Source organism: Bidens hawaiensis, unplaced genomic scaffold, assembly GCF_021521415.1.
Source record: "Bidens hawaiensis isolate Kalapana, Puna unplaced genomic scaffold, B.hawaiensis_p1.1 tig00012953_1, whole genome shotgun sequence".
In the NCBI taxonomy this organism is placed as follows: domain Eukaryota; kingdom Viridiplantae; phylum Streptophyta; class Magnoliopsida; order Asterales; family Asteraceae; genus Bidens; species Bidens hawaiensis.
In genome coordinates this window covers 460,037-473,409 of record NW_027492081.1, presented here as the reverse complement: position 1 = coordinate 473,409, position 13,373 = coordinate 460,037, and the positions used below count along the sequence as shown (strand labels likewise).

Genomic DNA, 13,373 nt, shown 5'->3' with positions numbered 1-13,373 from the left:
TCTCGGTGGTGGTGTAGTTCTCTTGAGCGTCGTTTAAGGTCTGGCGCGCATAGTAGATCGGATGGAAGTGTCTCTCCTTCCGCTGTCCAAGAACGGCACCGACTGCATAATCGCTCGCGTCACACATCAACTCGAATGGTAACGACCAATCGGGAGCAACCATGATCGGGGCGTTAACGAGTTTGTCTTTTAAAAGATCAAACGCCTCGATACACTGATCAAAAAAGACAAATGGAGCATCTTTCTCAAGAAGCTTGGTCATAGGTCTCGCAATTTTGAGAAATCTTTGATAAAACGACGATAAAATCCGGCGTGACACAAAAAGCTTCGAATAGATCTCACGGAAGTAGGCGGGGGGAGTTTAGATATTGTTTCAATTTTGGCTCGATCTACCTCAATCCCCGCACTCGAGATTCGAAGCCCCAAGACAATACCCTCGCGCAAAATGAAATGACACTTCTCCCAGTTAAGGACAAGGTTGGTATCAATGCAACGAGACATCATCTTTTCAAGATTAGAGAGACAATGATCAAAGGAACTCCCGAACAACGAAAAGTAATCCATGAAAACCTCCATGGAGTCCTCAATCATGTCGTGAAAGATAGCCACCATGCATCTCTAAAATGTGGCTGGAGCGTTCCAAAGTCCGAAGGGCATACGTTTATAGGCAAACGTGCTGTAAGGACAAGTGAATGTGGTTTTCTCCTAGTTGTCTGGAGTTATCAGGATCTGAAAATACCCGGAGAAACCATCAAGGAAGCAGTAGTACTGCTGACCTGCCAAACGCTCCAACACCTGGTCAATGAATGGAAGAGGAAAGTGATCTTTCCTGGTGGCCTCGTTCAGTAGGCGATAGTTGATGCAGATTCTCCAACCAGTCACAGTTCGAGTGGGAATGAGCTCGTTCCTCTCATTGGTGACGACAGTCATGCCACCTTTCTTGGGAACCACTTGAACTAGACAAACCCAAGTGCTATCAGAAATGGGAAAGATGATCCCTGCATCAAGGAGTTTAATAATCTCTTTCTTCACCACCTCTTGCATTTTCGGATTTAGTCTTCTCTGAGGCTGAACGACGGTTTTGAAATCATCCTCCATGAGGATTTTATGAGTGCAAAATGAGGGGTTTATACCTTTAATGTCGATAATCTTCCAAGCAATGGCCTCCTTGTGCTCCCTGAGCACCTTCAACAACATCATTTTCTCGCTCTCCGTCAGTGCAGAAGCAATAATCACTGGCAACTTCCTCTCTTAATCCAGAAACGCATACTCCAAGTGAGTGGGTAGATCTTTAAGTTCTAAGGAAGAAGGAGGACTCTCGATGGAAGGTCGGTCCTTCGGATCAACTCGCACGATCTCAGTTGATATGTCAGAATCAAGGGAGGATGACTCGGCGTCAGCATCAAATGGCTGTTCGATCATGGCGACCATCTCAACCTATGGAATCTAGCTATCTAGAATCTGTGTGTCTAAGACGGAGCCTCCACATATGTCACTGAAAAAATCCCCCATATAAGTCATGATCGTATCAATGAAGTATAGGGAGTCATTAGCCGATTTGGGATGCTTGAGTGACTGTCGAACGTCAAACGTGATGTTCTCATCCCCGACTCGAAGAATGAGTTTGTCATTGCGAACGTCGATCAACGCCTGCGCGGTAGCTAGAAAAGGTCTGCCTAGAATGAGCTGAACACTATCATCCTCGTTCATATCAAGAATAACGACGTCCACTAGGAAGATGAACTTACCAATGCGAACGAGCATGTTCTCAACAATCCCACGCGGATATTTCACGGATCAGTCCGCGAGCTGAATGCTCATCCTAGTGGGCCTTGGCTCGCCCAGACCTAATCTACTGAAAACAGAATACGGTATCAGATTAATACTGGCCCAAGGTCGGCCAATGCATGACTAACCGTATCATCGCCTAAGATGCAAGGAATCGTGAAACTCCCAGGATCGGCCATCTTTTCAGGCAACTTGCTTTGCAAAACGGCAGAGCATCCAGCACTAAGAGAAACGGAAGAGACTTCGGCTAAATTCTGCTTGTTTGTAAGAATGTCCTTGAGGAACTTGGCGTATTTAGGCATTTGAGTCAGTGCCTCAAGGAATGGAACGTTTAGATGAAGCTGCTTAAGAAGTTCTAAGAATTTAGCGTTCTGCTCCTCGTCTCTGTCCATCTGAAGTCTCCCAGGATATGGCACTTTAGGCTTATAAACTCTTAGTGGTGGTTTAGATTGCTTCTCGGCCTGTGCTGTACTTGCTGGGCTGCGCCTCTGGTGCACCTTGGCAGGCGGAGAATCAATCTGAATCTCCTCTTCTACCTGCTCCTCTCCATCGACCGCAGGCTGCTCGACGACTCCTACTGTAGTCACCTCCTAAATCACGGTCTCGTCACGTGCCCCTGCACCATTCCTAGTAATCACAGCTTTCGCGAATCCTTTCGGGTTTTGCTCGGTATTGCTTGGAAGTGTACCCGGCGGCCTCTCATTTAGACGACTAGCTATATCTCCCATCTGCCGCTCTAAATTCTGAATTGATGCTCCCTGATTTTTCATGAAGGTTTCGTGCTCACGGAATTTCTCTTGGGTTTCCTTATGACGGGAATCTTCTCGCGTCATAAGCTGGGATAACATCTGTGTCTGATGTGCCATCATCTCCTCTAAGGTGGGCTTCTTCTCTCCACTGCTCGGCCCCTCACTAGAATCCTGGAATAGGCTTTGATGTTGCTGGAAGCTGGATTGATTTCCGTTCCTCCAGTTTGAGTTTTGATTGCTTCTCCATCCTGAATTATAGGAATTTTGGTTTTGGTTTGGATAGCTTATGAAGTCAACAGCCTCTTCCTGAAAACCTACGGGGCACTTATTCGTATCATGTACCCCTCTACAAATCTCGCAAAGCTGACTCTTCACCTGCAGGTCTTTCACCATCTTCGTTAACGCCTCAACCTGTGCCGTAAGTGCAGTGTTTGTGTCGACCGGATGTATGCCACGTGATATAGAATCGACGCTCTTAGTACTCCTAGTGGGTGGTCGCTGGCATCCACTCATGGCTAACCCATTGAACAGGGCTATGCACTCATCGGTATCCTTCGTCATCAGCAAGTTGCCTCCCGCAGCCGTGTCAAGCATACTCTACGTCGCGTACATCACCCCGTTATAGAACTTCTCAACAACTGCCCAGTCTTATAGGCCATGGTTTGGACATAATGCCAAAAGATTTTTGAATCGCTCCCATGCCTCGTAGAATGTCTCGGTGTCCTTCATTTGGAAAGAATGAATTTGATTACGCAAACGAGCGGCTTTAGCCGGAGGATCGTATTTTTCAAGAAAGTGGGCCTACTTGGCGACCCAAGTAGCTATGGACCCATGTGGGAGGGATTCAAGTCACATGCTAGCCTGATCAACGAGTGAGAATGGAAAGATGTGAAGCTTGATAGCATCTTCAGAAACGCCGGTGAGATTGAATGTGTCGCAGATACGAGCAATGCGAGTGAGATGAGAATGTGGGTTTTCGTGGATCAACCCGTCAAATTATGCAGAATGTGAAATAGTATTCAGAATATTAGATGGAATCTGCCAATTCGTGTTTACCGAGATAGCTGGTGGAATGATGCTGGATCTCGCGCCAGCATTGGCTGGACGGGCCCGGTCTGCAACGGTCCTCCTCGGTGGTGGTACTGCGTCGCCCATCTCTTCTGCTGCTGCTGGTGCCTTAGATCGCCTATGAAACTCACGTTCGGGTTCAGAAAAAGGTTATAACTCAGATAGTCCCTGCGAACGTGTGTGTGTGGTATGCACTAGTGAGACAAACAGGTGTAAGCTCAAATAAAGGGCAAATAGTTTTTATTTCAAGTAACACGTAGTGCCCCTAACTAAACGAAAATAAACAAAATGAAACTAATTAAGCTAAACTAATATAAACTAGAAAACAAAAATAAACAGGCAAGTTCCCAACTCGGGTAGTTCTCTAATCGCCTTAAACTGTGTCCCCGGCAACGGCGCCAAAAACTTGATGTGCGAAAATATATATATAACTAGTAAAACGATTCGCAACTAAGCTTTAAAAACCAAACAACCTAACCTAGTTCACACAATCGGCAAGTGTACCGGTCGCATGTAGCAAAGAGAAAGGAAGTCCGGGCATCGAACTCAAGGACACTAGAGGTGGCTCGGATACTAAACCCTAACTAAGTTCTGTCCTAAAACAATATTTAATTAATTATTATTATTTTTTTATTTTGTTTTAATTAATTTAAACTAATTTAACTAACTTACTTAACTTAATGTAGCTAACGGGAAAACTTAGCGACACTAACGGCACTAACGGAGCTCTCAAATATGATGAAGAGGAACCACCTAGGTAAGGAATCTTAACGACTATCAACAACGCTCGGGTGACAACGAACACAGAAACTGGGCTCTATAGATAATCTAACTAGACAATAATAAGGGAAAATAGGTCTCCACGGTCAGTTTTACTAAAGACCCCTAAAAAACGTCTAGAAAAAAAGATAAAGCACGGTTGATTTTCTAAGTACCCTAATGATATATTACTTGATCCGTATTAAAATCACAAATTCCTCTAAGGCTCGTAATCCTAACAAACCTAAGAAAAAAGGGGTAATTCAATACTAAAGTTTAAATTATTCTGGCTTACAAATAAACCTGATCTTTTGCTGCCAATTAAACCCAAGGGAAGGGATTAAAAGTCAAAACCCATTAATCAACATATTGTTCTTTTATTTTATGATTTATAATCTAAAACCTTGTATGACCATTTAATTCTTTCCAAACTCACGTCACGTATTTAATTTATGAAGTGTATTATGTTATTTTTATTACTACGTGAATTTAATTTTCTAAGTTCATAATAAAACTCATAATAATATGCATGGAGTTCAACCACTAATATGAAAACAAGTTTTATCTTTTCTTTTAGTTAATTCGTTACTTCACATTAACTCGTGGTTTCTTAAAACATTTAAAACTTTCAATATGAACGACAAACAAGTAGAATGTCATAAAACTAGCTCAAAAATAGCTCAAAGTGTAGGAAATATTGATAATAAAACATGCATAATTTAGAGTGCATCAGCTTCATACAGTCGGTTCACGGGTTCATTAAATGATGAGATCCAAATGTTTTCCTCACTCAAATATATGTACCTTGATCATAATGAGTTAAATGGACCAATAAGTGAAAATGTGTGGGAACTGCCCAAGCTTCAAACTCTTGACATTTCTTCCAACTATCTTAGGGATGCTATCTCTAAAAACATTAGGAGATCAAAGCTTCGTAATATTGATCTTTCAAACAACTTAGTCAAAAGTGTTCTTTCCGAAGCTCACATGTCAAATCTTTCTTATGTCGATTCTATTGATTTGAGTTCATGCAACCTAGGGCATAGCTTCCCTAAATGGATTCTAAATCTTAAAAATCTTACTCATCTTAATATTGCCAATAATAGAATTTCCAACACAAAATCTGTGGAGTTTTGGAATATTTGGCATTCTCAATTGACATATTTGAATCTCTCAGTCAACAACATTAGTGGGGAAGTACCATATTTAGTATCCAACTTTGACCCTAATTATTCCTCAAGAATAGATATTAGTTCAAACAACTTTTATGGTCATATAGAGAATGTTCCATCTACTTCAGTATATTTAGATCTTTCCAGAAACAAATTCCATGGAGGATTATCCTTTTTATGCCAAATGTCTAATGGGTTTTTAGTATATTTAGACCTCCCGCATAACTCATTTATAGGAAAACTTCCAGACTGTTTATGGCTTTTCAAAGAACTTGAAGTTCTTAATCTAGGATACAACAATCTGTTTGGAAAGCTTCCTACCTCTGTTGAGTCATTAGTTGGGCTTGAGGTGTTGTCTTTATACAAGAACAAATTTTCCAGAAATTTGTCTTTGTCATTAAAAAGTTGCACGAAGTTAACATTTTTGGATTTATGGGCCAACAATTACTGGTAAATTGCCTTTGTGGATAGGGGAAAGCTTATCAAGGTTGTATGTTCTTAGCCTAACATCAAACAAACTCGTAGGACCGATCCCTTTACAATTATGTCAACTTGCAAGTCTTCAAATCCTGGACTTGTCAATGAACAATCTTGATGGAACTATGCCCTCATGCATGAATAATCTAACTATCATGGTTCAAGAAGGATTCTTACATCAACAAAATGTACATAGAGTTTCGGATCCATCATCCACTTTAACAGCCAGAGGGGAAATTTACTTTTATCCCCTTTATGTTGACAAGAAAATGATCCACTGGCAAGGAAATATACGTGAATTCAGCACAAATCTAGGACTTTTCAAGGGCATTGATCTATCAAGAAATAATTTGTCAGGGCAAATACCTTATGAACTGATTGATCTCCATGGATTGATAGCACTGAACTTGTCAAACAACGCCCTACTTGGGATGATTCCATGTAAAATTGGTGAGATGAGAAATCTCCTAGCTTTGGATTTATCAAGAAACAACCTTTTAGGAGAGATACCATCAAGCATGTCCGAGATGAATTTATAAAAGTTTCTACATGTGTCTTTTAATAACTTGTCAGATAGAATTCCATCTTTCACTCAACTCCAGTCTTTTGAGCCTTTAAGATACACAGGAAATGATCGACTATGTGGACTTCCCTTAACCAAATATTGTCCAGGAGATGAAGGTTTAGAAGTACCACACATGATAGTTGAAAGTGAGGGTGATGGGAAAGAGTTCAACGAACTTTGGAGATGGTTTTACATAGGTGGTGCTCTGTACTGGGTTTATTTATTATTTTACTATTTTTAAACGAAAATTTTATATTTATGTAATTTTCTAAATGTAATTAACACAATAACCTACTTTTAAACTCTCAATCTAAATCATTTCTTATATTTTATATAACTTTATATATCTATACTATATATGATACATAAGTCATGGGCTAATTAAAACACCTTTTTTTTAAGTAATTTACAACTTATAATACATAATGCACACATTATATAGCATGTAAGATAAGGGCAAACTTGTCCATTAAAAAATATGACTATAAATAGTTACAACATTACCCCCTCAACTTTTGTAAATTTAAAAAATAGTTACAACTTTGGACCTTCATCTTTTCCAATGTATTTCTTTTAAATTTAATTGTTAACCAACTTCCCACCAACGATTTTCCAGCAGCCGTAACTTTTTCATATATTAATATTTTTTAAAGAAAATTACACCATAAAAATGAGCATTTTATTGTGTTTAATTTGGGTATGGTATTGATATAGTTAATTCCAATTAAAATTAGGATGTTACGTGTGGGTGTTCACATTCGCTTTTAACAGCTTCTAAGTTAAGCAATATGTCAAACTGTCGGTTCATATTTTTTCATTGAAAAGTGAAACCGAATCGTTGAAAATTCAAACTGAATCGTTACTAATGGTTTGGTTTGGCACATTGAGCTTCAATAATAAGTTTACCGACTGACCTGGTTTTATATGGCCAATCTTTAGTATAAAGCATAAACCAAACCGTTTGCTATAGTTTGAACATTCTGAAACCAGCTGACCAAAAGTGATGATTGGTTTAAAAGTTTTTAAGGTTTTAAACAAACCTTGAACATCCGTAATTTTTCATGAATACTAAAATTTTCGTTCCCCGTCGCATCGCACGACCATCCGTCTATACTATATATAATATAGCACTCATGGGCAAATTAAGACACTAGGTTTTTAGGTAATTTATAATATTTAAAGCTTTATGTACACCCTATAAAGCATGTAGCATAGGGGCAAAGTTGTCCACTACAAAATATGTTTTACGTAAATTCAGTTTGTTGGAAAATAGTTACAAAATTGGCACTTAATCTTTACTATCCATTTGTAAATTTAAGAAATTGTTACAACTTTTACCCCTCATCTATACTATATATAATATACATAAGTCATGGGCAAATTAAGACACCTCTTTTTTAAGTAATTTACAACTTATAATGCATAATACAAACATTATATAACATGTAAGATAAGGGCAAACTTTTCTATTAAAAAATATGACTATAAATAGTTACAACATTACTCCCTCAACTTTACTCAACTTTTGTAAATTTAAGAAATAGTTACAACTTTGGACCTTCATCTTTACCAATGTATTTCTTTTAAATTTAATTGTTAACCAACTTCCCACCAATGATTTTCCAGCGGCCGTAAAATTTTCATATGTTAATATTTTTTTGAAGAAAATTACACCATAAAAATGAGCATTTTATTGTCTTTAATTTGGGTATGGTATTGCTATAGTTTATTCCAATTAAAATTAGGATCTTATGTATGGGTGTTCACAATTCGGTTTTAATAGCTTTTAAGTTAAGCAATAAGTCAAACTGTCGATTCATATTTTTCTTTGAAAACTGAACTGAATCCTTGAAAATTCAAACTGAATTGTTACTAATGGTTTGGTTTCACACATTGAGCTTCAATAATAAGTTTACCGATCGGCCCGGTTTTATATGGCCAATCTTTAGTATAAAGCATAAACCAAACCGTTTGCTATGGTTTGAACATTCTAAAACCAACTGACCAAAAGTGATAATTGATTTAAACGTTTTTAATGTTTCAAACGAACCTTGAACATCCGTAATTTTTACATGATTACTTGAATTTTCGTTCCCCGCCGCATCGCACGACCATTCGTCTATACTATATATAATGTAGCACTCTTGGGCAAATTAAGACACTAGGTTTTTAAGTAATTAGAATATTCAAAACTTTATGTACACCCTATAAAGCATGTAGCATAAGGGCAAAGTTGTCCACTACAAAATATGTTTTACGTAAATTCAGTTTGTTTGAAAATAGTTACAAAATTGGCACTTAAACTTTACTATCCTTTTTTAAATTTAAGAATTTGTTACAACTTTTACCCCTCATCTTTACTCATGTATTTTCCTGGTTTATATATTTTCTTATTTTTTCTTCTATATCTCTAAATATATTACGTTTAAGGAAAAACAGAGCTTACCGATGGATCGTACTTTTTTTTCGACGTTTCCATATAAAATTTATTCAATACCGAGGTATGGTTTATAATGTACAAGGCACTAAAGCATTAATGTACAATTCAAATATATAACTATAAATCAATAAATTGTTTAAACACATAAATATGCATTAAAGTACAACCCATGTTATGTTTTAGTTTATAAATTCTGAAAGTACAAATTCAGTCCTCCATTCATATAACTTACATTACGAAAAAAATGCAATAAAATCAACTCAAATTAATGTTGTACGAATTTGTAACGGCTTCACAAAAAGTATGAAGGCCAAACTTAAACCGTGGGCATAACCGTTAGCAACGGGTTTTCGTCGAAAACCGAAAACGACCGGCCAAAAGTTAATGAAAAAATCAACCGTGAAATCAAGCCATTGACCAGGTTGAACGGTTTTACGGTTTTAAATCAAACAACGAACATCCATAAACTTGTTACATGATTACTAAAGTATGTGTTTCCCGCTGCATCGCGCGAGCACCCGCACTAGTTTTTCTAAATTAATCATGTTGTTATATGTTCTTGGGTTTGACGAGGTCAACCAATGAGCTGGTAAAACAATTGGTTTAATTACTGACTCGATTAGGAGGACTTAAGTCAATTATTTATATCTTTTTAAAGTCTTATTTATTTACTAATTCAAATTGAGTTTTTGCAAAAGTCAAATTATTATTTTCTCTTACATAATGTTCAAAATAACAGTGTTTTAAAAACCGGTTCAAACCGACCTGTTGAACCGGTTAAACCGGATTTCGCGCAGCGGGCCGATATCTTGAGCCCGGTATTTTTGGCCGGTTTGCTAGAACATCGTACCGACGGTTTTTTCTAAAATACCGGTTTTTACCGAAAACCTGGTTTTATGTCTAAGAAATTTTTGATATTTGCGGCCCATATTTTATCAAAATTACTTTTAACCCAACAATTAATATTCAAGCGTGTAAACTTTAGCGGTGTTTTTTTTTAAATTGAGTGCCTTTGTATTATTTTTTTAATATGAATTAATTTTGGATTATTTTTTGTTATGAAATCATTTACTTTTGGGTTATTTTTGGAGTTAAAGTTGTAGTTGTATTTGTAGGAAATTATAAGGTAAACTATTCAACCGGTAGAACCTTCCGGTATAATCCGGTTCAACCAATTGTACCATTTTTTAGTCCAATTCGGTACGAGTAAAATACCAGTTTTTAAAACATTGCAAAATAATCCTTATGTTGGTTTGAAAAGCATGAATGCTTAAACACAATTTTCCATCAACCCTTAATCTAGCATTGTTATAGTTCAAACAACGTGTTCAAACATTTCTGTCTTCAAATTGTCTGCCATTATAGTCTTTATTATAGACCATTAGTTCTGCATATTATTTAGTAAAATTAATGAATCATAAATGATATTGTTTTTATTGTTTATGATATACATTTATGTTTATACCATAATTAACATAACCGAACACTTTTATTAATAATTATAATTAACCTCTATAATTACAATAGTTTATCATCATCCAAAGTACTAAAAACATATTTAACTACAAAAATGAAACACTAAACACAAACCCTGTAAAAGAAAATGCTAAAAAAATTAAAAGAATATTTTATTTGCTCTTATACATCATGATCTAGATAAAGCTACATATAACAATTAGCTTTGCAGTTAATTTATTCTCATGCTAAAATAAATGTTGCCACAAGTAGCAGGCCATTATCTTCTTCATCCCAATCATTTAAACATAAGGACAGCCTCCATAACCTGCAAATTAGTGAAACCTTTGAAAATGACTCCAATTCTTTTTTTTTTTTTGGTTGTAAATTAAGTTGATCACTTACTTGGGTCAGTGAGAGTAATGAGACCAGTGTTACCAAAATGACAATTCCATGGGTTTCTTCCCTTGCACTGGTAGTATATATTCATGGCTATGGAAGCATGGTTAATAAGATTATCAGGCAAATAACATGCACCACCTTTCTCCAGTATCCTGCAATCCACTTGCGAGCACGCAAAATTCACATTTTCTAACAGCTCCCCTTGACTCGATGACGGCTTTGCAACACACCATGTTTTCTGCAACACAAATATATATATACAGCCGAAATTTTAGCCTTTTATAAAAACCAAATATTATCATCTATAGTTAAAGAAGAAAGATAAGGCAGCCATACCTCAGCCTCAACCGCGATCAAAGTCCTGACTGCGAATTAAAACACGGCCCAAAAGGGTAATTAGTTAAAAGAAATAAAGATTTGTTTCAAGTATTATTAATTGTTGGTGTTGTGGTGATGATATGATATGATACAATACCTTAAAGAAGTAGAAACAGGTATGCAAATAGTTTAGAAGCCATATGTATATTTATGAGATAGATGATAAAGATGGTTTGATATTTGTGATTTTGTGTTGTGGGTGGTTATAAAGGGAATGGTGAGGAGATATAACGGCTCTATTTGGTGATGAAAGATCAAGACGTTACATTAGTAGCAATAATCTGTGATTATAAAGGGACCCATAAACTTGTTTTTTTTAATCAATGTATTTGGAATGCCGTGTGTTTGATCTTCAAATATCTATCCGTTGATTATAAATTACACGTGTATATATTTTTTGTTTGGAAAGTTGGATTTGAATAATCCATTATCGACCGATAATAATTGAATATTTGTCTAGCTAGACTCATAGTTTCAATTTCATTGTAACATAGAAGTAACTCGGTTTGTATTTAATTTGATAAGTTGTTTTTTTTATTTCAGCGAGAATGTTATAAATTGTTCAACACACAAGTGAAAGTTAAGGGGAAGTATAATTGCCCTTGATAGTGAAAGTAAAACTAAAAATATTGTTGGTTAAAGTGTTTAGTATAAAATATTGTCAATTAATGGGTTAAAGTTTAAATTACAAAAGTCGATTTGCTTTCGGTAATTATAGTTTGAAAACTTAAATTTTTATGTGATTTATTATATTGGTCATTTAACTTTATTGTAATTCTTCGTATGTCATGTTTAATTAATTTATTATACTTTTTTTTTTTTTTTTTTTTTGAACATTCAATCTTTCCTCCTACTATTTACATTATACCGCCAATGCCAGGAATCGAACCCTGGACCTCTCATAATTAAGAATGTATATAAGTTTGAAGTCATTAAACAATGATCAATCTGGGGTTCCTTTACTTAGAGACAGGTTGTGTTTAGTTACCAATTAATGGCTCATTAAGTTTTTTAATAGTTAAGTTACAAAGACACACTAAATAGAGGCCGGCTCTTAATTAGTCCGACTTCTTATTGATTCAACACTAAATTGTCAAATAGACTCCTTCCTTATACACTTGAGCCATAATCAAGTTACTTCGCAATTGAAATATTTTAATTGTCATATAGTAACCAAGAGGAATTTCGATATACCAAGAATTCGATAGAAAACTTTGAGGGCGCGTTCGTTTCACGGACTTTTTTTAAAGGATTTGGAATTGGAATTGGAATGGAATGGAATGGAATGTTTGAAAATCCCTATCATGTGTTTGGTTGGTTAATATGTATTGGAATTGGAATCTTCTTCATTCTCATTTTTTTTTGAAGAACGAGGGAAACGATGGAAACGTTTTAGTTTTTTTACATTTTTTGTTTTTGATTTATATTTTGAGTTATGATTTTTTTTATTAGTTTTTTTCGAATTTTTTTTGAGGAGTTTTTATTTTCCATAATAATCCTTATAAAATAGGTGGGATTTAAAATCCCATGAAATGTGGGATTTGATGGGATTTAGCTTTCAATCCCATTCTTTCATTTAATGAAACGAGCATATCAATTCATGAGATTAAAAATCTCATTCCTTAGAATTTCTTTCAAATCATTGAAACGAACAGGACCTGAGTGTTACTGCGTATGAAACTTATAACCAATTCAAATAAAATCATATTCAAAGGATTAAATTATGTTAAGGGTGACATAAAGTAAACTTTAGCATGTTAAATATAATTCATCAAGAAAAAAAGAAGGTTGGGTATCAAATACCAATGTGAATTGAGATCTACAATAAAAAAAGAAGTGGTGACGTCCACTCCACTCCATGTGAATTAGGAACCCTAAACAAAGGGGATTTATTCACCGCCTTTTAAGCTTATTTTAAGCTTTTAGTGTGTGATTTAAGAAACCCATGCCTTATGTTTTTTAGAGGACAAGCAAACAACTTTTTTTTTAACACAAAGTGTTTTATATCTAACTTTATTTCTTTCTCTTTAAACTAGTAAAATATTTTTGTTCAAATGTGTTATTCAATTATCTATTATCTAAGTATAAGATTAGTTTTATTTTGAACATGTCCGGATATT

At 35.7% G+C, this 13,373-nt stretch overlaps 1 protein-coding gene across 1 annotated transcript; it reads right to left on the bottom strand.

Moving 5' to 3' along the window:
• Positions 1–1,874: 1,874 nt before the first annotated feature.
• On the bottom strand, positions 1,875–3,131 carry LOC143542665 (uncharacterized). The gene is made up of 2 exons (XM_077035204.1): positions 2,427–3,131; positions 1,875–2,378 (listed from the first exon to the last, which is right to left on the bottom strand). The coding sequence occupies exons 1-2, from the start codon at positions 3,129–3,131 to the stop codon at positions 1,875–1,877; spliced, it is 1,209 nt and encodes a 402-aa protein (XP_076891319.1).
• Positions 3,132–13,373: the final 10,242 nt, after the last annotated feature.

Excerpts from the sequence above, each read along its gene's own strand:
- LOC143542665 (XM_077035204.1), bottom strand. The coding sequence starts at position 3,131 with ATGCTTGACACGGCTGCGGGAGGCAACTTGCTGATGACGAAGGATACC. Across the intron at positions 2,379-2,426 it reads CGAAAGGATTCGCGAAAGCT|GAGGTGACTACAGTAGGAGT; the intron begins GTGATTACTAGG and ends ACCGTGATTTAG.